At 35.2% G+C, this 27,489-nt stretch overlaps 1 protein-coding gene across 1 annotated transcript in view; it reads left to right on the top strand.

Annotated features, from left to right (window-relative positions):
* Ipo9 (Importin 9) overlaps window positions 1-27,489 on the top strand; it is a 493,522-nt gene that overhangs the window by 214,549 nt on the left and 251,484 nt on the right. Inside the window, exon 12 of the mRNA XM_090390464.1 lies at window positions 15,569-15,708. Within this exon, the coding sequence (XP_090246590.1) occupies window positions 15,569-15,708 (140 nt within the window). The remainder of the gene's footprint in view (window positions 1-15,568; window positions 15,709-27,489) is intronic.

Here is a 27,489-nt window from a genome sequence, read left to right as displayed (position 1 = left end):
GGAATTTAGCACGTTTAGAAGAATGATAAGTACATTTATGAGTACAGTGGATTCTGATTAACTGGACTACATTGGGAATAGCATAATTTGGACCAATTGAGCAGCTACCCGAATTAAATGAAGTTGCATTTAAAAAGTGTATGTACATAAGACAAAATACAAGTTTAGACTAGTTTTTCATTTATTGTGTAGATAATCTACAAGTAAAGTGAAATATTTGCAATAAAAATAATTTCATTTATATGTGTATTAAACATGTATGCAGTCAGTTTTTAGCAGTTAATGACATTGTAGGAACTGATTTTTTTTTTTTTCTTTTTCCGCTGACTGTAATTGAACAAAATCAGCACTGTTATATAATCCTGCATGAAATAGTCATAATCCATCCTGGATAATCATTCATTCAATCTTGGAAGTGTTATCCTCGTTACTTTATTTTTCTTCTAATGTCCTCTGATGTTCTGCTTCAATTTCCTCCTCAAAATTTTCATTTTTAGTATTGGAGACAAACACTTCTTACTTTCTGATGTGGTTCACATCTAATGGAATGTTGTTTTCATTATTAGCCAAATCCAGCATATTTGTGGTTTAAAACTTAAAATAGTGTGCAAAACAGTTTTTGAATGGTCTTGCCGCTTATTCATAAATTGCATTGCTTTTTAAAGAATTAACTTTTGTGCTGACCTCCTTAGCAATTGTCAAGAACCAGTAAAATTTTTAGGATAAAAATTTTTTTGTTGATATCCATTGTAATTCCATGTCCTAACCCATAAGCCAATTTTTAAAATATTCAGATATGGTACTGAACTGGTAAACTCGCCATCCTAATTCCTTTAAGGCCTGGCTCTTTTTCCGATAACTAGCAGCTTTTGTTTACTAGTCCCTGACTTAATTGAACAGCATAACACTGATATACTATCTATTGCTTTTATTGATCCAAAGAGTGTAGTGTGGTTATAACACAGGGATCCATCCAATGTGGCACAATAAAATAGTCCTGTTTTGTCAGTATTGCAGGTGTCATCAGCACTAAATTTTTGAATCAAGTTTACATATTTTTCTAACACTCCACGTGGTAGAGGTTACTGGCTGGTCCAATTAAAAACGCATTATATCCCAAATAAACTAAGCAAATACTTGTTATATTCTCATTTTATTTTTGTTTTTCCAGACTTATCCCAATAAAATGGCTGCCCTGATTAACTAGTGGACCAATTAACCTGAATCTACTGTATTTACAAATTGAGATTGGTCGCACACTCACTTTTCAATATCAGGTGAATAACAGATAATAGTATTCTTTTGTCAAGATATGTTACTTTATGTAAAAAATTTTAGGGTTTGATTATAGTTCTATTCAACCTTTTCTTTTAAATCTGGCTTCCACTGATGAGGCCTCATTAAAGGTTGAAACCAGTCTGGGTAGTTGCTTTTCCCATGATGTGGAGATCTTTCACCCAAGTGGTTACACCTGGGTAAAAGATTTAATAAGAGTATAATTTCTTGGCAAGTATAATTTACAATTCATTTCACTTAATTACTATTGTTAGGATAATTAAATCTTTCCATTGTGGGATATAAGGCAATTTGATGTGAAGTCAGTATCCTCTTTATACAAGCAGCCTAGTTTAGCATATTTTCGTGGACACTGCTCTACTGGCATATATCATTTTTTTTGCTTTCTATGTATGTTAAAACACAATCATCAGCAGCTGCCCAGCATACTTTTACAGTCTGACAGATCTCACTATAACTGCTTCTCTTATGCTTTCATTCCATTTGCTGTTCTCTAGAACTACCTTTCTCATGAAATATTTCCTGATAACTACATCCTCTATCTTTTCAAGAAAAATTATAAGTTCTGTGTTATAACTTTTGCCTACTTTTGGTACTGTGTGCTATTGATTATTCAGATTTTCTCATGTGTGAATACAATTAAATAAAAAAAAGAAGTTTAAATTAGTAGCAGAATGATAAATGCGAAAGTTACGTCATCATTCTTTATTCCTAAATATTAGTTACTGCATAATCAAGTCTAATATTATTACTAGATTCCTATCAACAATTTTCTTTTAAATAAATCTGTCATTTGTCAGGTCTCTACTATTGTCAGTCTTACAATTAGGGCCTTCTGAAGCACTATTAACTACATCACCACACACCTTGATAAATCTTCCTCTGAATATTTTTCATGCCATCCTGGAACCAAATATCTGTTTGCATAACATTTCCTTTCCTATTCATTTTAGTGTCCAGTGCCATCTTGGATAGCCCTGTTCACATGTTCAAGAATGTTAACAATGTTATGTTCCTGTCTAACATCTTCATTTTGAATATGATTCTCCCATTGATGACATCTGTTCATTCTCCCACTTTTCTCAGATCAGTGGTTTTGAGTCTCAAATCAACTGTTTTATTTCTAATCCAGTTCATAGTTTTATAAGTTCAAATTGCTTGAAGAAGTGAAAGTAATAATGTGGTAAAATCATTCGTTTGTTATTGAGAATTAAGGAGAACCTTGATATGATTCATTTGATGAGGGTATTGTAGAAGGAATAGATGCGAGTTTTTGGATGTGTGAAGTGAGAGAGTTTGAGGGAAGAACTGATTTTAAGAGGGATGGCCTGCACTTCAATGTGTTTGGTATCAGAGTCTGGGGAAATTATTTATTGCTATGAGACCTACGAGGGTGGCTCCAAAAGTTTCTGGCCTGACTAACTTTTAAAGATGATAGAAAGAAAATAACTGTCACTTTTCAACATAATCTCCCTTTACTGCAACACACTTTTCACATCTTTGAATTCACCTTTCTATGCCCTTGAAAAAATAGTGTGTACATTTGTCTGCAGAATGGTCTAAAACTGCATTTTTCACCTCATTACGCAAATTTTCTTCCTTGAAGGTCTTTCTTCAGTTTTAAGAAGTAGTAGTAGTCTCTGGATGCTAGATCTGGGCTATAGGATGAGTGTTTCATTTCCTGGAAGCCACACTCCTTTACTGCAGCCTTGCCACCATAGCTGTATGGACTGGAGCATTGTTGTGAAGCAGGCAAAAACCTTGACTTGGCATTGCACAGTTTGTGCAGACAGGAAGCATAGTATTCTGTGTTCATGGTGGTATTCCTTTCCTTGAAGTCAATCAAGAGAATTCCCTGGCAGTCCCAAAAGATTGTTGCCATGATCTCCTTGGTGGACTGAGTGACCTTTGCATTTCATGGCGATGCTTTGCCTGGTTTGTGTCACTCCATGGATTCCCCTTTGGAAAGCGCATCATAATAAAGGACCATGGTTTCATCCATGGTGACAATTGATTCCAGCACTTCTCTCTGATTCCCTTGACGAAGCTCTAAAACCTGCACTGACCTTCGTCATGTGAAGCTTCTTGTGAATGATGTGAAAGACACTTGTTATAGAAAGCTCAACATAGTTGAGATTTCTTTGAGCTTCAGCCATCTGTCATTGAGCAGTAGCTCTTCAACAAGAGAAAGAGACATTTTCCTTAGTCATCACTTCCACAAGCTGACCATCACAAGGATCATCTTCGTTGCATTCTCTTCCTAGGTGAAACTTTAGCTCATTCTTTCACAGTGGAAATATGAAGGAGAAGCTTCTTCGTAAACACCATCTATTCACTGTTTGATAGCACTTGGAGAAACCTTTCTTTGGTGAAAAACTTTATTGCAGTGCAGTACTCAATTTTTAACATCGCAACCACTTAGCATGCCACATCTTAGTCAAGCAAGTGCCTCCAACTGAATGTTGCAGATAGAGAGTTGAAACTGGTACACTAAGCTCCCCAGAGATGGTGGTGCTATCTGTCATGCACGGCATTTTAAAATTTGTGCAAATTTTATATGTTAGTCCGGAAACTTTTGGAACCTACCTCGTAATATGTAGAGTCAGGAAAACTAGATACTGATAGGATGAATGGTGAGAATCAATGTGTAAGTGTGACTAAGTTATTAAACTCTGTTAATTATGTGGAGGTGACTGCAAGGAGAGGATGATTATGTGCTTGTTCAGTTCACATGTAAGTATGTGCAAGGATATGTATATATGTGATGTATTAGATATGAACAGGAATCTGAAAGTTAAGCAACTTGGTCATTCATACTACAGAGGAGAGGAGAGTATACAAAAAAAAAAAAAAAAAAAAAAAAAAAAAAAAGCCTGGATGTATCGTATTATGTCTGTACATGAATAGCAGGAGTATTAGAAACTAAAGGCGTAGAGTTTGTTGCATTGATGAAAACATTGGGTCTCAGACTGTGCACATTAGTGAGCCCTGGCTCTCAATGGCAGATCTACTAATTGGTTTTGAGTGTAAAAATATATTTTTAATATATATACAATTCTGACAATCTGGAAACAGCATAACCCATTTGGGTATACAAATAAAGATAAGTATACTATTATTTGCAGATGATCAAATTGTATTAGCTACACCAGAGGATAATCTATGGAGATCAGTGAAATCATTAAATGAAATTTCAGAACAATATAATATGAGAATATCAAAAGTAAAGACAAAAATAATGACTTTCAAAGGAGAAAACTCGATAAGAAGTAAAATAGTGATAGATAATAAAATCTTAGAACAAGGAACTTTCAAATACCTGGGATGTGACTTATCATATGAAGATGAAAAAGATATAAACATTAAAATATCCAATTTTGTTAACAGTATAATAAATAATATATTTAAACCATCCTTGTCAAAAACACACCAGAATCAGACTATATAATGCCCTATCTAAGCCATCTTTATTATATTTAAGTGAAACATGGACCATAAAAAAGAAGAGTGAAAAATGGATTAAAACAGCAGATCTAAAATTTCTCAGAAAAACAGTAGATCTAAAATTTCTCAGAAAAACAGACCATAAAACAAGTGAAAAACAAGTGGGACCATAAAACAAGTGAAAAACAAGTGGGACCATAAAACAAATGAAAAAATTATAATCCCTGAATATTAAAACCAATTAACCACTATATAAGTAAATATAGACAAAAATTATTAGAATGTCTAAATTGAATGGACAGTAGTAGAGTGCTAAAATTACTTTACAGATATAAAATAAATGGAAAAAAAGAAGAAGAATTGGAAGACCAAGGAAGCAATGGCATGAGACCAGAACAGGCCACTTGACCTAAAATCCTAAATAGGAAAAAGAAGATGATGAGTGTAAAGGGTACAGTATTTTTAGGATGGATAAACAAGATAGGAGTGGAGTGATGGTGTGAGGTGGATTCAAACAAGATCAAATACCTAGTGGGGTGTTATTATAGACCTAGTAAGTTGGTTATTGGTGACTGAAAAAAAATCAAGTTAACCTGATTGGGTACTTAACAAGTAATTGTCATGAGCAGTGGCTTGAAAAATTTTGTGCTAGCTCACCAGATAGGCAAGTCACTAGTCAGGTATACTTACTCTACCATGGTTGCCTAATATGTCATACTCACATGTTTAATCTCAGATCTGGTGAATTTTTAAGCTATTACTAATGCTATGCCTAAATTTTAATTTACATATGTACCATTGAAGCAAATATATTAACTACTTATCATTAATGGGTTTATCAGTTTACAAAGAAAAAAATTCATGCATTTTTTGAGTGATGCAAGATAACCACTCGGCCAATCAGCCAGCCTGGTTGGCCGAGTGGTTAGCGTATCCGCTCTCCAGCCAAAAGGCTGCGAGTTTGTATCCCGCCGTGGGCTTGGATGTTTGTGATTGTCCCTGAAAATACTAGTGGGAGTGGTGGGCGGTAGATGGCATTGGTGTAGTTGTGGTTCATTGTAGATTGTGGGTGGTGGAGATGGAGAGTTGTAGAGTAGGTGCCCTCCCTCGATTAGTCTTTGGACTCCCTGGAGGTGTCAAGTAATAATAATTATTAACATCGTTATCATTGTTTTTTTTTTTATCAGTAATACTGTTTTTTACTGTGTTCATGCTTCTGACACTTGCCTGAATCACTTGAATTTTAATTTATATATGTACCATTGAAGCAAATATATTAACTGAAGCAAATATATTGGGGTGAGGGAACAATTTTTTCTCTGCCATTAGAAGGAAAAAAACCTTTAAAATATTCAGCATCATAAAAACTCAATAAAACAACACCCTCAGGTCTCTATGTATAATGACATTAGTACCTTTTTTGAATTCTGATTGCTCCAAAACACTATCTGATGAACAGGAACATTGATGTCAAATGTCATGGCTGGCAGCTCAAAAAAACATTCAAATAACATTTAGGTTAGAATCAATATAAAAAAATATTTTGGAGAAATAAATATTTCTTTCAACTTTCCAAGTTGAAATCTATTTACATTAGTTTATCTATTAACAGTCAAATGCTTCATATTCCATCACCAGGTAACAAACAAGCTAACTACTTCTATCCACTTCGTATCTATATAAGGTTGCCATGTCATAATTAATTGGTCACCTCATGATATCAGTGAGCATACTCTAAACATAAAATAATGTGACTTTATCCTATCCTCTCACTTGTTGTATTCCAACACAACAAAATTGGTGCAAATCAACAAAAACAAGTATTTATAATCCCCGACATTCCCCAGTAGATTTTTAAGTAAGGTAAACATATAGAGAACTCAGACAAAATATGAAATGGAGTCACATTATGTAAATAAAACAGACAACGAAACTGAAATTCTTCTTTTTTTTTTTTTTTACTTGTCAACAAAAAATTTTCACTTGTCACAAATGAGCAGACGAGTATATTTTTCAAGCTCTGGTAATGGGCAACTTTAATTATCCAAAGATGGATTGGATAGTGGTGAAATCCCATGAGAGGAATGAAACTGCTGTTGCGAGACAACTTTGTTAAGCAACTTGGACAAAGGGAACTGAAGGTCAAAGAGTGTTAGATCTGATTATAGTGTCAGAAGGGATTTCAGTTAAAGAAATGACTGCTCTTCATCCACTTAGAGACAGTAATAATGCTGTACTGATTCTGGAAATTGGCTAGGTATATCTATGTCCTACTCAGAAACGATTATATGCCAAACTACAAATCAGGAAATTATGACCAAGTGAGGAGCATACTAGGTTCTACCATGGTATGAGTTGCTGAATGAGAAGGATATCAGCATTGTCTAGGATGCATTTAAAAAAAATACTTAAATGATGCATTGTCAGAATGTGTACCTAGAGTTCAAGGAATATACAACATAGGAGTGAAATAGATGTGCAATCTTATTAAGCAAGAAATTCTTATGAAATGCTAACCAAGTGGTTAGCTGCTCTCCAACCAAGCAACTGGCTATGAGTTCAAATCCCACATGGGCATGGTTTGTGATTTTTGTGATTTTTTTTTTTTTTTTTTAGGTGGGAGAGAAAGTTCTTTGGCCGATGTGAGACCATCACCCACTCACTAGACACCTGAAGTAGCTTGTAAAAGTTCTATATTTGGTCTCTAGAGTAGGTTTCTGGACTATGTAAAAAAAATATATATATATATATAAAAATACAAAACATATGTATAAAATGAATAAAAATAGAAAAAAAAAAAAACTCTTAATTCACCCATGGTATGAAACTACTGTAGATTTCTAAAAAATCTTATGTGGGTGGGAGCTACATAAGAAGGATGATGTGGAAAGAAAACTGTGGGCATAAAAATGATATCAGTTAGGAAAATTATAAGGCTGTACAGGCAAGAAAAGTTATATTGTATGATGGTGCAGTACCTCCCTGTAAAAGGGAGGTATGACACCTTCTCAACCCCCCCCCCCCCCACAATTTTATCCGGGAGCTGCATAGCTGATGAACCAAGCCTATGACTGGGTCTTGCGTATTCCCAACTGTAATCCATGCATGTCTATACGAGGCTGGCTTGCCTGTTCTGGGGAACAAAAAACCTGAGTTCCAGGTGAAAAAACTCTCTACCTCCATATGAAACTGGCTAACTCATCTTTTGTCGAAAGAGACCAGATAAAGGTTCCTAATTCACAGACAGGAATCAAACCAAGGTCTTTCTAACCAAAGGGCTTCGTTTATACCGACTGAGCCATGCAGGCTCATTGCTCAACTGATAAGTATCCATTTTGCTAACAGCTGTCAACCTTATGTAAGCAACATTGAGCTCAAATTACCTCTTTCCTGGATGAAGAAACTCACTTGTATGAGGAGGAACTAGAGCTGTTCCACAAACTGAATAAAAATTTGGCAGTAGGGATGGGTGAGATATCAGCTAAAAGATTGTTCAGCTGAGCTATGCCTTTGACCAGACTATAATTTGAGTTTCAGAACAGGGAAAATGCCAAAGGATAAGAAAGAATCTATCATAATCCCATTGCAAAAGGTGGTGCTAACAACAGATGTTTAATTATTGCCCTGTAGTATCTCTGGAGTGGCATTGAAGATTTTGGAATTGTTGGTAAGAGCTCCCATGCACAATTAGATTGTCAGTAAATCTATGCGTTATAATGAACAGCATGGGTTTCCTAAGGGAAGGTAGTGTTTGAGCAACTTGCTCACATTTTATCTCATCTAATCTTCCTTATCCCTCTTTTACCTTGCAGTGTCCAGGGTATATTAATCATCGGACCTCAAACCATTCACAGGATAAGGTGGTCAGTCCTGCACCCTGGTGTGTCCTATATCTATAGTGTTGAATTCTCAAGGCCGGTTTGCCTGCTTGCAGGATGAAAAACTCCAGGATAGACTGGGGAAAAAACCCTACTGTCCACACCCAAGACTGGCTAACTTGGCTATTGCTGAGGAAGATCTTCAGCTCCTCACCTCGCTGACGGGAATCGAACCTAGGAAACTCCTTCCCCAGGCATATGGTTGCGAAGCGCACAGCCACTGGGCTAACTGCGCAGAGCAACATTGAGCTCAAATTACTTCTTCCCTGGATGAAGAAACTCAGGTGTATGAGGAGGAACTAGAGCTGTTCCACAAACTGAATAAAAACTTGTCTCAAATTTTATAATGTTACATTTGATTTAGAATACAGAAATGGATATGCCATGATACTTTTGGGCTTGATGGCTGTTTACAGGATTTAGTATGGAAAGCTGTTGCATAAGTTGTAGGATATTGGATTGGATTATAAACTATTGGCTTGGATAAGAGGATGGGTGACTGACCAATATCAGATGGTGATCTATGAGAAGTGCGAGTTTGCAAGATTAAGGTGACAAATGTACAAAGGGATCAGCCCTTAGTCCATTGTTATTTATTCCTTACATCAATGATATTTGGAAGGTTTTGACAGGTAAAATACAGCTGTTTGCTGAGTAAAGATAGGCAGGATAATAAAGAATGTGACTGACAAAATTTATCATTTCTAGCTCACTGGTGACAATATCTCTACATGAACAGAATGATGAGTTCAGTGTATTTAAGGAAGACAAACAAGATAGGAAGGGTAGGGAGGTATTGCTGATGATAGTAGAGGAATTAAATTCAATTAGAATCAAAATCTCCAGTGGGATAGTAGGAGCAATACAAGTAATGACATTGAGGTTTTTTGTGAGATAGAGTTTGGATAATACTACAGACCAAGAGCATCTGAAGAGTACTGTCAGCTACATAAACAGAAACTTTCTAATTGTGTGAAGGAATGTGCAAGATAGCAGTGTCCCCAATGTGGTTGTTCAGTTTGAATCTGAGCACATATGATTCCTAATGAGTGGATGGAGAGAAAGGAAATTCTATTATACGAGGGAAGAAAGTACTGTTTCAACAAATTCTAGACTGATCATTCCCTGATAGGGTCACCAGGGTATTGAAGAGTGTAGTTAGGAACTGCATCCAGAAGTAGGTAGATATTATTAGAGGTCATTAGTTCTGTCTTTACTTTCAATATTCTCATATTATATTGTTCTGAAATTTCATGTAATGATTTTACTGATCTTTTTAGATCATCTTCTGATGTAGCTAATAATTTCATCATCTGCATATAATAGTGTGGATTTATTTGTATGCCAGATGGGTTATGCTGTTTCCAGATTGTTATAATTTTCTATATATATATATATATATTTTTTTTTTTTTTTAAAATAATTGAACGACATAAACCGAGAGTAAAGGAAAAAGGTTTAATGGTATCACACGACTAGTTTCAGCTTTTTACAGCCTTCTTCAGGTGTTTTCATAAAAAAACAACAAAAAAAAAAAACATTGAAGATAAAAACTGGGAACAGCACAGGAAAGTCACTAACTATACATATTTAATGTGAAAATGTTGTAGTTAATGTATTCAAAGCTGTTCCTTCGTTGGCCACATTGTTGGGTGAGTGCGTGCATGTGTATAGCATCTCGTGAGCACCAGTATGTGATCACAGCAGAATGACAGTCTGGGAGGGTGTAGCTTAAATTATTATTTAAATGTACAGGGTTGAGGATGATTTCTCTAGATTCTACAATTTTTCTCTCCAATTCGTCATGGCAATGGAAAATGTTGTTAGATCTATCCCAAAGGATTGTATGACTATGGTAATGATCATCAGAATTGGCAGAAAAAAGGACATGGCTGGATAAAGCACTGGCACATGTTCTCTTGTAAGTGATGTCCCTCCTGTGCTCCTCCATACGCAATTCAGTAGACTTATCCGTCTGGCCAAAGTAAGGAATGTCGCAGTCACACCATATCTTGTATACACCGGGATATTTTAGATTGTGATGGCTAGGCTTTGGACGGCTCACTAGAGAGCGATCTTAGGAAGCAGAGTGAATAAAGTTCTAATATTATATTTTTTGAAAACTTTTGCTAATTTTTGAGACTGAGCTTATGTATGGTATAGATATATTGCCTTTAACATTATTCATTTCTTCAGTATGGCGACTAGGAGGATTAAAAAGATATTTTTTAGTAATTTTTTGAGAATAACCATTCAGTTTGAAAGTAGATTATTAAAACACTTAAGGAATAGAACAACGTAGTTAAGGATATAAATTAAATTAAACTTTAATAAATATTTTCCGATATTTCGGCAACGTCACGTTGCCATTTTCTAAAGGAACTTACAAAAAAGTTACGTGCACGTAGGCACTACAACACAGAAACTGGGAATGAAGAGATGAAGCTATTGTTCCTCTAGCGGGCTAAGTAGGTGTTTTTGGCCGTTGGGCTGAAGGTCTGCAGATGTAGGCCTCCCAAATTTGGGGCAGTCGCATACAACCAAATTTGTTGAGGTTTGGAGAATTTCTCAGGGCTGAGGCTGATTCCATAAAGAGTCTTTCAAATTTGTATTTGCTACGGTGTATCACTGTAGCTTTCTTTCACCGTATTCTGTGGCGTGTATCCAGATCATGGTCCGCAAGCCCAGAATGACTGTATTTGTGAAAACGGATGTAGTCCTTGTGTTCTGAAATTCTGATATTCGCTGTCCTGCCTGTTTGGCCAAAGTAAGACAGTTTACAACTGCAAGGGACCTGGCAAACACCAGGTAGGTCTAGGGGAAGTGGTTGGTCTTTAGTGGAGCGGATAAGGGATGCCAATTTTCTGTAAGGTTTGTAACAGGAGGTCAGGTCATGTTTTTTTTAAGATTTTGGTAATCTTTTCTGAGGTGCCTCGGATGTAGGGAATGGTGATGGATTTAGAGTAATCCTTGTTGTGTGTGTGGGGGGGAGGGATCTGTGGTTTGTAGGTTCTATTTTTTTGGGGGGGGGGATTAGCCATTGGCTGAGAAAGTGTTGAGGATGTGATTTAGTTCAGTGTTTAGGGCCAAGTCGTTTGAACAGATTAGTTTAGCCCTGTTGTATAGTGTTTTCACTACTCCATATTGTTGTGTGTGTGTGGGGGGGGGGGGGATTGTTGGTGAATGTATCTGCCTGTATGGGTGGGTTTTCTGTAAACTGAGAAAACCAAGGATCCATTAGGCTGGTGGGTGACTAGTGTGTCTAGGAAAAGGAGGCTGTTGTTTTCCTCTTTTTCCAGAGTGAATTTGATTCTGGGGTGTTGGTTGTTTAAGTGTGTTGAGAAGGAGAGAAGTGTTTCAGAGCCATGTGGCCAAATAGCGAACACATCATCAAAGTAGCGAAGCCATATGGTTGGTTTTTGTGGGGCAGAGGCTAAGGCTTTTTCTTCAAAGGTCTCCACAAAGAAATTGGCCAAGGGTGGGGAGAGTGGTGAACCCATGGCTGTCCCCTCTATTTGTTTGTAGAATTTTCCCTGCCAAACGAAATAGCCTGAGTTCATTGTGAACTGAAATAAGGCTGAGATATCGGGAGAAAATTTAGCTTGGATTAGCTCTAAAGTTTCCTTGAGTGGGTTTGTAAATAAAGAGGACACATCAAAGCTGACCATTATGTCAGTATGTTGGAGTGTAAGGTTTCTATGCTAGCTTTGAAATGGGCTGAGTTTTTTATGTGTGATGGTGTGTTGCCAGTATAGTGTGTGTGAACACTTTGGCCAAATTTTTAGCTAATTTGTATGTGTGGGGGAATCAATGCCATCCACTATGGGACGTAATGGTACATTTTCTTTATGTATTTTTGGGAGTCCATAAATATGGGGGGGGGGGGTATAGAGTTAAACGGCTTTAATCTGTTGGTAACTTCTACAGGCCAAGAAGTGACTCTCTTAAGGAGCCTGTGAAGTTTTCTAATTTGAGAGTTGGTGGGATTGTAATTGATAGGGAGGTAAGTGGCCCGATCTAATAGAAGAGCATTCAGCTTACCTGTGTAGTCACTTTGGGTAAGTACTACAGTTGCATTTCCCTTATCCGCTTTGGTGATAACTAATTCTTTATTCTTCATTTCCTGTAGAGCTTTATATTCCTTGTTTGATATGTTGGTTTTTGGTGGTCTTGCTTTGGAAAGGACACAGGCTACATCCAGTCTTACACTGTTGGCGACTTGATGTGGAAGGTGGCGGATTCCGCGCTCGATCTGGATCATAATATCCTCACTAGATATTTTATTGGGAGCAATGGCGAAGTTGTGTCCACGTGACAGCGCGTTGAGTGCTTCAGGCTTCAGGGTGACTGAAGAAAGGTTGATTACCGTGTTGGTAGCAGGTTTTGGAAAGACGGTAGAGTTCTTTTTTAATTTTTCGAACTTTTTCATCTGTCGGCCTCATATTTTTTTAAATTCTTTTTTGGCAGCGGTACATGAGACGTCATGTAAAATCGACCAAAGTTCGTGGTTCAAAGTGCGCGAAAGCTCATCTTCGACGGCACGAATAGCTTTAATAAAAAAAAAGGTTTAATGGTATCACACGACTAATTTCGGCTTTTTACAGCCTCCTTCAGGTGTTTTTATAAAAAAAAAAAAAAAAGAAGAAAAAAAAGACAGGTTAGTCTTTCTGAAACGCTGTAAATTCCATGCAGTCTTTCCTAAGTTCAACACAAAACGTACTCTCGCTTTTTTGTTTGCCAAAAAAAGTACATTATCTCAAATACTTGAAGAATCTCTAGACAATGAAAGTTGACATCTCTTTAGTATGCGTAGTGAGTCTCAAGCAGCCCAAATCCAATATAACAAGAAATTAAAACTTATTAGGAAATTTGAAGCACTAAAAAGAATACAAAATGACCTGAACTTCTCGAAACCCCCACATCAATCCTGACAAAGTTGTAATTAATAAATCATCTTACATCCTTTCAGATGCAGAAAAAAGTACCCTCAGCATGGGTTGAAATTTTATTCCTTCTCCAAAATCTATCCCTCACCATGAAAGAAGGCTGTAAAAAGCCGAAACTAGTCGTGTGATACCATTAAACCTTTTTCATTTACTCTCGGTTTATGTCATTCAATTCTTTTAAAAAATATGTTTAACAACCGAGTAAATCAACCTCAGTGCATATATATATATATATATATATATTAATATTAAAAAGTAGAGCTGATAGGGTAAATCTTTGCCATACTCCTCATGATATGTCTTTCCATTGTGATATGTTCTAATTTGACTACTATTTTATTTTTTGTAACTTTTTCTATTAATTTTATCAAAGGCCTTTTCATAATCAATGAAGACCACTTGTGTTTCTTTTAGAAATTCTGTTCTCTTTTTGATTATTTACTATGTGTATGGTATCATAGGTGGCGCCTGTGAATAAGTTACGTTAAACTTGTTCTCCCGCAATTCATTGTAATTACAATTTTTTTTTTGTGCAAAATAAGCACTAAACAAAAAACTAACAGAGGTACTAAGGAGCTGATTATTTCAGCACAACTTGTAAGTTCCCTTAGTCCATTAATCAGCTATTTTTTACAATTAAAAAACAGCTACGTGAAAGCGCTATGCCTACCATGTGAAGTAAAGATAGCGGCAACAAAGGCCAACAATGGAAGATTACCTCCAGTCCCATCAGCGTAACATCGCTGATCGCCAACAAGCCGAATGACATCAAGAAGTGGCGCAGCTGTGAAACCAAAGTTAAAGAAAGAAAAAAAAAAGTATAATGTGCGATTTCTGTTGCAACTGGCTGCATACTTCCTGCGCGAAAATAGATGAATCAGCGATAAAGCTTTTTACCGATCTCAACCAGCCCTACTTCTGTACGATGTGCCTCCCTTCCGTAAAACAGCTAGTGAACCTCGAACAACAGCTTAATAATGTGATAGATACTTTCTCCTCCAAAATCAGAAAGTTGGAAACTAAGCTCGAGATACTCAACGACCAGTGCCCGATCGCAAGTGCACCCGTACCAGCTAACGAACTTCATGAACTAATCGCATCTGTGATACACAAGTCGCTTGAGGCCGAAAATAGGAAACTCAACATTATCCTGAACTTTCTGACTGAAAACGATGAATTCTTAAAAGAAGATGTCGGCAAACTAACAAAATAATGCAATTTTGATCCCAAAAACATTGTTAAATGCCATCGTTTTGGATCGATCCATAAACAAAAGAAAGGATGGAACGAATTTTCCACGTCTCATGAAAGTGACCTGCGACACACCAACAAACACATCCAAATTTATAGCACCCATAAACAACAAGCTAAAGGACATTTGCCCCCAGTCACGCATACATGCCGACCTGATCTAACCTTTGCCCAGAGAGAACAAAGACACCAACTCCGAAGACAACTAGAAGAAAGATTAAATCATACATCTGCAATCACATTAGATTTTGTAATCCCTGAAGATGTCTCAGTTACTGAGACGAAATATTGGAAGTATTAAAAGTCAGTTTTAATCCTTTCCGAGTGCTGTATATATTCCATTAAGCCTCCAACATGATGTTCTCACAGCACTGCCTCAACACACATACTCCAGATAGGCTGAAGTTTAGATTATCCAGGAAACCCTTATCTATGAACTAAATAGATAACTTTTTTCCTTCTCCAAGTCATTTCACGCCTTCAGTAAGTAGGGTGGTTATCTCATACTAAATACTATAAAACAGTCTTCTAAGAAAATATATTTATATACATCTATCCTTTCAGTGGAATTTAGACCAAATTAACAGTCCCATAGTCTACTGATTGGAGAGCAAAAGCATTATTTACTCATTCAACCAGTCTGTCAAATGATTAATATTTCATGTTATTGCAGTGATTCTTTTTAATAATTATTGGTCATTGAATTTCAGTGTTGGTTTCACTAAAATAATATTTATTTATTTATTTTTACAGGTGGAAAATTCACGAATCCTGTATGTTAGCTCTTGGAAGTGTTCAAGATTTGATTGTAGAACAGATTCATAGCAATAACTTGCACTTTGATCTTGTTGGCTTTCTACAGTCAGTAGTACTGACTGATCTAAATTCATGTGGTATGTATTTTGATATACAGGATGAACACAGGGCAGTTTTTAAAATTAATTTGCAGAAAAAAGTAAAGAAATGAAGGAATGAAACTTGCATCATTAGAAACCGGTTAAACAATCATCTTTTTTTGAACCCAAGTTATTTGGTTCTGTGATATATGATTTGGGATGTTTTTTTTTTCTTTTTCTCATGCATGTTGTTTTTCTTTCTGTGTCTACTGTTCTTAATCTTTATTCTTATCAGTGAGACAAATAAGTTGCATCACTGGCATGATTGGCCCAAGTGGATAGCATCTCTTCTTTCTTTCAGCTCACCACATTTTTCAATCTGTTTTTGTCCATGAATTTACAAACAGCCGTGGGATTCAAACCCATGACTGTTTGTGATTTTCATGACATGATATTGGATCACCACACTTGCTTATTGAAGTTCTGAAAAGTATCTTGACAAACATGTTATGCTTGTTCTCTCTGGTGCAGAGTTCTCAGATTATTTAACCCTTAGTTTACCCACAGTACTTCAGGAGCCATAGCTTTTCAAACTTTTTGTGGCTGACTGCTATCCAGTGAGTCTGAAACTTGTTTTTTAGATGGTGCTGGTTTTAAATATCATCCATACCTACTGTTCTTATTATATATAGATGAAACCTATATATAATAAGACCAGAAATAAAACCATCAAGAAAGAAAAACAATGACTGAACTTATTCTGTAGATAACTTCAGTCTTTGTATTTGAAAAAGTAAATAAAATAAACAAATTCACAGAATTTCAGAAGAATATCAAAACTTGTTCTGTGGGAAGCTTTTGGTATTGAGACCACAGTATGATATAAATAAATAGTTTAATAATAAAAAAAAAAAAAAAAGCAATTAAAACCCGACAAGTTTCGTAAGTTATCAGAGGTACTAGTACAAAATATTTTACACAACAAAATGACTATAAACAATTTTTTGTACTAGTACAATTGTGTGCACTAGAAAACTTGTCAGGTTTTAATTGTTTATTTTTTTTTAAACTTTATTTTCATCATAATATTGTCTCAGTACTGAAAGCCTCCCCCAGAACTGCTAAGCCACAGAAACCTACATTTTCAAATACCAAAACTTGTTGAGTTTTTCATTCCTATGGTGTAAATATTTATATGCTATATAGTTTTTTTAAAAAAATTTTCAACTACTCGGATTATTTGGATTCCCTGCATTTTTCTTTTCTTATAATTTCTTAACTTACACAATTGCATTCGATTATTTTTAAATCAAGCAATTCAGTGAACTAATATTTTAATTCTTAATTCTTACTGTATCATCATTTATTCGTTTTCCTTTTTCATCATAGTAATTTCATTCATTTCAAATTTGTATTTAATAAATTACTATATATTGACATATAAGATAATATGTGAAGTTTAAAAAAAAAAAAATCCTGAAACTAGGGGTTATGTATGTTATTGAAGGTCATCTTATTGAAGGAGCAGATTGTACAGTATTTCTGTATTGGAGAAATACGGAAATACTGCACAGTAAATAATTATAGAAAATTTTCTGTGAAATTAAAAATCAAAAAATAGGCCCACATATGAAAATAACAATAATCAACAATAAGAATGCATAAACACTAGCCACTAGAGATGAAATAGGAAACAAGTGGAGAGAGTACATTAACAAACTTTTAAATTGTGGTGAACCTGCTGAGTCCTTTAAACAGGATACTTATAATACTTGTAACCCAAAAATATTTAAACCTTCATTAGCAGAAGTAGAAGAAAGTATAAAACAGGTCAAAGACAACAAGGCACCACATACCGATGAAATAATAGTAGATCTCTTTAAATATCTGGGAAGTGTTGTGTCGGCTTCTTTCTAATATATGTACTTTTTAGTCTATCATACAAATACTCGTAAGACTCCTTTTCAGGTATCACGTGGTACCTCTGAATACTAAAGGAATTGCCTCAGGGGTGAGCCAATACCTGTGTATCAGAGTATCTGAGATCAACCTCTCATAAAGCTGTAAGAAATTTATTTTTTATTGCTGTGCCACTTAGGGCTTTTAGATTAAACAACTATATCAATCGAGTGGCGATCTCAAGAATGTACTTAAGTGATACCTTGATCTTGCAGACGTGGCCAAAATCTCCACTTTCTAATTTCCTGCTTAGGTTCGTATTAAGTTTTTATAAGAGGTGCATCGGATTCTAAATTACAGGCAGTCTTAATTGGATTCAAAAGCAAGGTTTATTGAACACTATAAATATATATATACAGTACATGTTATTTTAGTTCTCATTCTAAGAAATTTCCTGACAATTAGGTTAACATAGAACATACAAATACTCAAAACTGATTATTTTATATTAGCAATATCAATCCTATCAACAAAATAAGTACTCTAGCTAGGTATGACATTCACAGCAATAATTACTTTAATTCAATCACAACCAGACCACTCTAGATAGCATTGATGTCATTTACAATTCATTACTACTATCAATCTTCACTCTGAATTTTATCTTAACATTCTTTAAGCACATATTATAATTCAATTCTATAAGGAAGCAATAAATTTATGGTATTCATCTTTAGATCACTACAGTTCAGTTCTTTATGATACTATTGATGTTCTTTCCTCAGAATCACAACACGACACAAATCCTTTCAACCATAGCTAACAAAATGAGTAAATTCTACTTATCTATCTTGGAAGCTCATCACACTAATTGATTCATAGGAAATTGTCACTCCTTGATCGAGTTTTCCATAGATTCCCTCTGCTGGCTTTAAGCACGCACGTGGCTCTCCTTGCTATCGGTGAACTTTCACGATCTCTGCATGACGAGTTCGTAACCCCTCCTTCTGGGGACGGCTGGACCTATTCTCGCTCCACGGGACTACGGACCTTGAACTTCTGCCAATGCCTCAACCAAAAAACCTCCGGAGTGGAGGAACCAAAAAAGCTTTGTTTTGGGGTTTCTTGACCCTTTTATTTCACCCTCTATCTCGGCGATTCTTGCACTCCCACGATGTCTGCCTAGCGCTTGGAGCTTTTTGTCATGTGGGTCAACGTCACAGAGACCATCTTTCTCCGTTACCTTTCTCCTGTGCCATCGGTATGCGATCGCCCAGGGCAAACCGCTCCCCTCGCATTACTGCTTCGTGACCTTTGGATTTACATCCCCTTTAGAATTTTGTGCAAGTCATTCAACAACTCTTAATACTTATGGCTCTAACAAATATTAATTATTTACACATCCACTGTTATTTACACAAATAAGTGAGTGATCTCTTCTTGAAATACTTGATAACTACTCCTTTTTCTTAAGTTTGAAACATTTAACATATTTACAAAGTTGTATTATAACACTTAGAGACAAATACATGTATTTATTTTCCTTTTCATTGGGTTATGTTTGTTAAACCGTGATAAGATTGGAATTCCTAAATTCACAATCTATCACAATTTAACAGAAGTGAATTAACCACTCATGGACATAAGCCGGTAAATTTAATATAGGGAGAAAAAGATGAAATATCTGTAGAATGGAAAGACTTGCTAATCATTCCAGTACATAAAAAGGGAAAACAAAAATCAATGTGAGAATTACAGGAGGATATCACTACTATCAACAGGCTACAAATTTTTATCTAATATTATACTAAAGAGAATCTTACCTTATGTTGAAGAAAATATAGGTGAATACTAAGTAGTATTCTAAAGAAAGACATTTGACCAGATTTTTACATTTATAGATACTAAGGGAGGAAAAAAAGGAATATAATCTACAGGTTCATATTTTATTTATAGACTTTAGAAAAGCATATGATAGCATTCATAGAGAGACCTTTGGGAAAGTATTAGACGAACTAGGAATAAATAAAGGACCTCATAAGATAATGTTTAATTAAAACTTGCACCACTGATAGCCAAAGCATGTATTGGCTAATGAAATTAGGTCTGAACCTTTTGATATTAAGACAGGATTGAAACAAGATAAGTAATAGTAGGATATGCCTCATTGGAAAAAAATGAAGACATTAGAAAAACATTTAGAAAACTCAAAACTGCTCCTAAAAACTAGGATTACAAATCAACCAGGATAAAATTGAATGTTTAAATATATGTAGAAATCACAATCAATGGGAAAATGACTAGTTTACGATTGATAACATTAAATCTAAAAGTGTCAATTCTGTGAAATATTCTGGAATATTGATTACTCGAGATTATAAAATTAGTATAGAAATAAAAGATAGAATACATGTCTCCAGTAGAACATATCATTCACTGCATCATTTACTATCTTCTGAAATTCTATCAAGCAGAATTAAAACAGAAGTATACAAGAACAGTCAATTAGACCTGTTGTTTTATAGGGAGCAGAAACCTGGAGCATAACAGACCAAGATGTAAAAGTGTTGCAGATCTGTGAAAATAAAATCTTCAGAAATGTCTATGGACCTCTAAGAGATAACACATCAGGTGAATGGAGAAGAAGGCATAAGCAAGAACTATATGAACCATATATATTCCCACTTCTAGCTGACAAAATCAGAGCATATAGAAAGAATAGATGAGAAGAGAATGGCTAAACAAGCATTCAGAATGAAGCCTGATGGAAAGTGACTTAGAGGTAGACTACAGATGCACTCACTGGGAGGATAATATCCAAAAATACTTAGCTGATATGGGAATCTAGTACTGGAATGAAAGAGCCTCAAGACAGTAAAGAATGGAAGAAGTTGGTACATGCAACAAAGAAACTTAGAGGTTCAGCAAGCTGAAGAAGTTGTCATCTTATACTCTGGGTATAAAATCTGTATCTTTTGAAGTTCAGTAATGGTAAACATCATCAAGCAGTCATCTAGCTACTACACTAATTTACTCTGTAGTTTCATGTTAGACATATGTACTATTCTGATAAGCTTTTTGCATGTTAATATATTGATATATTTTGTATAAACTATTTGTATTTAATAAGTGTATTCAGTAGAGCAAGTATATATTTTTTTCATTTACATCCTACTGAAACCAGACGGATGGTCACATGAATTGCAATATGCAATAACCAAAGACACTATAACTATAAGAAATAATTTTACTGATCATCTCATATGGAAGACATCACTCATAAATTACAGTAAAGAAAACACTTCAAGTGATTGTTATGCCTATACTATATTAAAGTAAAAGTAATGTTTAAGAAAATGTAACTGGTAAGTTTAAAATTTGTGTTTATCTTATATGGTTACTATCACACAAAATAAACATTTTGAATGGAGATTAGGGCTCACCGTATATGCCAGCATATACGGTAATAACATATACTAATAATGTATTAGTAATTTGCTTACTGAGAGGATAGACTACAAAAGGGATTTTAATTATTTTATTATATTTTATTATTATTTAGTCTTCATTGTCTTTCTGTGCGAGACAAACTTATAGTAATAGCATTATTCATTATTCAAGCTTTTGAGATTGAATATTGGGAATTCTGTTTTTCAGTATAGAGCGACAGAAAGTTTTTTTTTTATAATGTATTAGTAATTTGCTTACTGAGAGGATAGACTACAAAAGGGATTTAAATTTATTATTATTTTTTATTATTATTATTATTTTGAGTTTTTGCAAAAGTATTTTGGAACTATCATAAATTAAGGAACAAAGAAAAATTACGATAACTCAGATGAGACATATGAAAGTCAAAAAGTGATGCTAAGTCTGGTTATCATGTACAAATGAGCGGCATTGTTAGCAATATATGCAAATGAGCCACGAATAGAAGTGGGCATTTTGAAAGAGGTTTTCCATTTCATGTCTGGAGTGAGATCAAGACATTTTATTGTTCATAGTGAAGAATTTATAGACACAACACACATGTTAGAATAATTACTTGACTTAACATTAAGAAAGTAACATTTGACGTCTTGACCCCCTGTACTGAGATCATCATCAGAAAAACATATGTACATGATACAAGCTACATGACATGGTACTATACAAAAATAAGATGCATCTAAATGTTTTTAATCAATTACCCTAGCCAGACCTCTGGTCTGGCTAGGGTAATTGATTAAATTAAAGCAAAAATTAAATTAAATTTTAAAAAATATAAAATAAAATAAATAAAAAACAGAATTACATTAAACAATTTCTAAAGTCTTCTTGTATTGAGATTTTCTTCTGTTTGTGGTTGCCCTGTTGCTACACGGGTTGAAGATGGGTCCATTATTCCACATTCTTGGAATAATTATTCCACATTCTTGGAATAATTAATCCATAATTTCCATTCGTATTTGGATGATATTTCAGCATTTTCACAAGCTTTGAATTTTCTTTCAAACCAGGTTTTGGTCCAGTCGACTTGGTGTCTTTCCAGTCAGTTCTGTGGTCTGATAGGCCTGTTTTTACCATAGTGGAGGTATTTAATGTGCCGTTTATGTTCATCTTTTCTGACTGGGTTGGTGCATCCTGTTTCCTCTATGTAGGGTAGGTTACAGGTACATTGAATTTTGTAAACTTAGTGGGCCAGGTATGGAAGAGGATCTTTGGAAGAGCTAAGCAAATTTCTTAATTTTGCCGGGGGTTTGAAGGTTGTCTTAATATTGTATTTAAGTAGCATTTTATCTATATTTTCCAAAATGCCCCTACATGAGGGGCATTTCAGAAAATATAGATATAACGCTACTTAAAACAATACTTTTCTTCTGCTTTTCTGCTATGGCATTCTTGTAGTAATCTTTTTTACTTTTAGTGGCATTTTTATGGAGTATCTTGTAGACAGTTCTTTTATTATAGCCATTTTTTTTTACAAATGTTTGGCTAATAATTTCAAATTCTGGGTTCAGAGCTTGTTCATTGGAGCAGATTGTTAGGGCTCTGTGTTTGAGGGTGCTGATTACTCCTAGTTTTTGTGTTGGATGGTGGTATGAATTTTTATGTATGTATTGGCCTGTGTGTGTGTGTAGGTTTGCAGCAGCCTGAAGAGAAGATGTGTGAAGACCGTGTCTAGAAAAGGAAGCGTTTTCGATTTTGATGATGAATTGGTTACATTTCTGTCTTTTATTCAGATGGCTTAGGAATGTATTTAATGTTTTGCAGCCATTGGGCCAAATGGCAAAAATATCAACATATCTGAGCCAGACTTTGGGCTTTTAATCTGGCTAAATCTAGAGCTCTTTGCTCGAAATCTTCCATGTAAAAGTTAGCTATTGGGGAGGAAGTGGTGAGCCATGGTCATACCTTCAAAAACGTCTTGTAGGTAAAATTTATTTTGCCACACAAAATATCTGGAGCAGAGTACTTTGGCAAAGAGGGCTGTGATGTCAGGCAAAAATATGTTATGTAAGAGAAGAATACTATCATTGATTGGGACATTAGTGAAAAGGGCAGTTATGTCAAAGCCGACTAATAAATCTTTGTCGTTGAGTGTGATGTTTTTAATTTTGTTTGTGAAGTTTTGTATATATTTTATGTAGGAGAAGGAGGAATGACCTATCAACTCCTTGTGTGGCAGCTAGTTTCTTGGCCAAGTGATCATTAGGGCTGTTGATTCCTTCAACTGTTGGTCGTAGTGGTGTGTTTGTTTTGTGTATTTTTGGCAGGCCAAAAATTCTTGGAGCGCAGGCATAATGTGTTATTAATTTTTTTATTGTTTCCTCTGGCCACACGATCACCGATTTGATTAATTCTGTTGTTTTATGCTGTTTATAGGGTTTTAGTTCACCATTTGGTATGTGTTGTGGTTGGATACCAATTGGTTCATTTTTTCTAGGTATGCTGTCTGATTGAGGACAATGGAAGCATAACCTTTATCTGCTTTTGTAATCATAATGTCTTAGTTATTTTTTAAGGATTTAAGACCCCATTTTTCTGTTCTGGTCAGGTTGTAACTTAGTTGTTTATTAGAGTTTAATATGCACGATGTTTCTATTCGTATTTTGTCAGCTAAATTGGAGGGAAGGGATTTTAGACCTCTTTCAGTGTGATAAATGAAATCTCATTTGTTAACTGACCTTGGTGCAATGGTGTAGTTCAGGCCTTTTTCCAGAAGTGAAAGTCCCCTACATTAAGGTTGTAGCTGGATTTGTTGATAACTTGGCCATGGTTCGTTGGTGGTTTCTCCTAACTTTGCTTGTAGGTGATTGACTGCTCCTTGTATATTGTACCTTAAAAGAAAGAAGACATTCAGTGATAGCACAATTCTCAGTTCTCAGATATGGCTGCAAAACCTCATTTGACTGTGAATTCAGGTGGTTCAGCCATCGCAAGACTAGCTGGGCCAAAGTCAGGCTGATGTAGCCAGATGGTTGCACATGAGGCTGTTCTGTGGTTCACAGACTATGGAAATAATTCCAAATTACAAAGAGCATCCTGGAGATACATTGAAGTAAAGTCACTGGCTACAGCCACAATAGGTGACCAATACTTGCTGAAACAGGAGTATTACCCTGAATCAGCTATGATTTGACCTAAGGAAACATTGGTATTTGCTTTCACTGTGCACAGAAGGCTTCATGAAGGTGGTCTGTATGCTAGGCAACTAGTAGTCTGTGTGCCCCCTATCCCCATGCCACAAGAGAGAATATCTGAAATGAGCCAAGCTCCACTTCAACTGGAGACCCAAAACCAATGGGAGGTCAATATTGTTTACAGACAAGTCAAGATATACTCTGCAAAGCGATACCAGGCATGCTCAGATCTGGAGAGAGCCCTCAAATATCTGTGAAAGGGACACATTATTATTATTATTATTAAGAGAGACCTCCAGGGAGTCAACGACTCATCGATGGAGGCCACATACTACATACACTTGCTAACTTGCTATCATACTTGTTCTTGAATTCATTCACACTGCTTGCACACATAACATCCAATGGCAATGGTCTCCTTAACTTAATCCTATTGAACATGTCTGGGATGCTTTAGGTAGATATGCTGCTACTCTCAGCACCTTCCTCTCTGGAAGGGGGGGGGGTAGAGCAGCAACCTTGATGGACTTGAGAGAATTTTGCAGGAGCAGTGGTTATTACTATCTAATCTCCTGGACACTGTTATAAACAACATTGTTGTGAGGGGTTACCACATTCTTTATTTGAGGCACTTTGATAATCATATTTTGACCATTGTTCTCATGTATCCATTTGTTACTGAATTAAACTATTTATTTGCAATTTTTGTAGGTGTTTTTCACATCATACTGCTTTTCACTGAAATTATTCTTAAATTCAGAATGTTAAGCATTCAAATATTTAAAAAAAAAAAAAGAAGAAAGGTCTCTGAATCCTAAGAATATTAAAGACTAAGACCCATGATCTAAAGCTTAGGATTCAATGCCTTCTGGAGCCTTTTCTTTTGATTTTCTGCAGGTATTCATTTCTTATTATATTGACTTAGCACCTTCAAAAAATAAATGATAAACTGTTTCTTATTTTATTTCAGTATCTCCTTTTTTAGGTGGTATGGTAGTCATCCATTTCATGAAGGAATACAGTTATGTAATTAGTGGGTAGTAACAGTTGTTGAGATTTTAAACTGCAAATATTAACTGGACAAGGTTTTAATTTTTTTTTATTTCTTCACTCATAACCAATATCTCTTGAAACTATACAATGCCTTTTAAGTTATGTCATCTAACGACAAGCAGCATCATTCTTTTTGTACAGAAATATGTAGAAATAGTTGAAAAATCATGGGAATATAACAAAGATCTTTATTAAGTTTTGTAGATCTGGAAAAGGCATATGACAAGGTGCCAAGAGAGAAGTTATTCAAAATTCCACAGTTGTATGGTGTCAGTGGGGCATTATATCAAGCAATACTTTGTCTTTATTTGAGTTGTAAGTCAGCAGTTAGAATTCAAGGAAGTACAAGAAGATGGTTTAATGTTAAATCGGTGTCATACAAGGATGTACATTATCCCATCTGTTATTCATTATCTATGTGGATTGCATTATGAAGGAGAGTGATATTGAGCCTGATATCAAGATTGGAGATGTTAATGTCAGCTCTTTGCTTTATGCGGATGATGTTACACTTCTGAATAAATCTGCTACATCTGCAAGATTCCCTGACTAAATTGAATAACTGTTGTAATCAGTGGCGTATTTAGGTATTTCCTGCCCCTAGGCCCGCAGAAAGTCCCCCCCCCATATTTAATGAACATGTCGATTTACATGCATAACCTATTTATATCGTAAATTCGTAATATAAATAGAATTACAAAAATGAGAGCCTGGAAATTTCCGTCCCTCAAAATTTGCCGCTCTAGGCCCTGGCCTATACCTAAATACGCCACTGGTTGTAATAGATATGGTATGAAGGTCAGCAATAACAAGACAAAGACAATGAAAATAGGTAGAAACTAGTGGCAGCCAGCGAAATGTTTAAGTGGGAGTGCTGCATATAAAAAATAAAATAAAATAAATTCTTTTTTTCCTAATCAGTAACCAATTTATTAATAAATACTGTAAATTTACATATTAAAAAATTGCTTTATTAAAAATATTTCACCCTCACCACGAACAAACACCAATAATAAAAGTTTCATATCTCACAGAAATAACGTGCTCAAGCATACGATACACTATCCAAACGAGCAGTGTTGGAATCACTTGTAACATGCAATCACAAGCACAAATGAATATCGGCGAGATTAGCTGCAATTGGCCATAATTCTGACACGGCGTTATATTGCATTGCATTTGTTTCGTGTAACGATAATTGAAAAAATATAATTATTTTCATATTTTCAACAGTCACACTTGTCATAATTCAGCCTTGTATCCATAATAAATAAATAATATGTTATTTTAACAAAAAAAATAGTTCACCCTCACCACGAACACGCACCAATTATAAAAATTTCATATCTCACAGAAATAACGCTCGCAAGCATACGATATACTGCCCAAATGAGCAGTGTCGGAATCACTTGTAACGTGCAATGAGAAGCGCAAACGAATATCGGCGAGATTAGCTGCAATTGGTCGAATGTGATAATTCCAACACTCCGTTAGATTGCAGTGCATTTGTGTCGGAATCTAAAGCGTTAATCGAACAATTCCAATTATTAACTATTCAATCAATGTCAAAACATAAGCTGTAACCTTTAACGTGTTGTATTGCATTTATATAATGTTGCAAGCATTGTTATTATAAACACAAACAAAATTTAATTTTTTCATTTTTTTTCCTTTGGGGTGCTGCAGTGTCGCAGTGCTTATGTACGAGCCGCCACTGGTAGAAGTACTGAAAATATCAACTGCATTGTGAATGTAGAACATATAGAACAAGTGAACATTTGAACTACTTAGGCACGATGTTTAATGAAGATGATAAATTAAATATGGAAATAGATAACAGAATCAACAAAGTTAGTATGGTAGGAAGTCAACTCAATAAATTTATATGACTAGAGACTGCAAATATGACAGTCCTGAGAAAGATTAAGAGTTGGAACAGATGGCATCAATGGCAATATATTAGAAATGAGGATATTAGGAAAAAACTTGACCATTGTTAGCATCCAGGAATGTGTTAGCAGAGCTCATCTCAGGTGTTCCCTTAAATAGAATGGGAGAGGAAAGATTAGCAAAACAAGTGTTCTCTGTCTGGTTGGCAGGAAAAATACCCAGAGAAAGACCAAGGTATAGGTGGATTAATATGGTTAAAAGTACCTTAAAAGATAGAAATATAAGATCTGATAATGTTGGAGTCTTGCCAGGTAATAGATTGATTTGGAGGAAAATTGTAGATAGGTAGTTAGTAATGATGTAAATTTTTCAT

The sequence above is a fragment of the Typopeltis vanoorti genome, chromosome 3 (assembly GCF_054136105.1).
Source record: "Typopeltis vanoorti isolate ZY-2024b chromosome 3, IOZ_Tvanoo_1.0, whole genome shotgun sequence".
Taxonomy (NCBI): Eukaryota; Metazoa; Arthropoda; class Arachnida; order Uropygi; family Thelyphonidae; genus Typopeltis; species Typopeltis vanoorti.
This window is presented reverse-complemented; position numbering and strand designations above follow the sequence as displayed.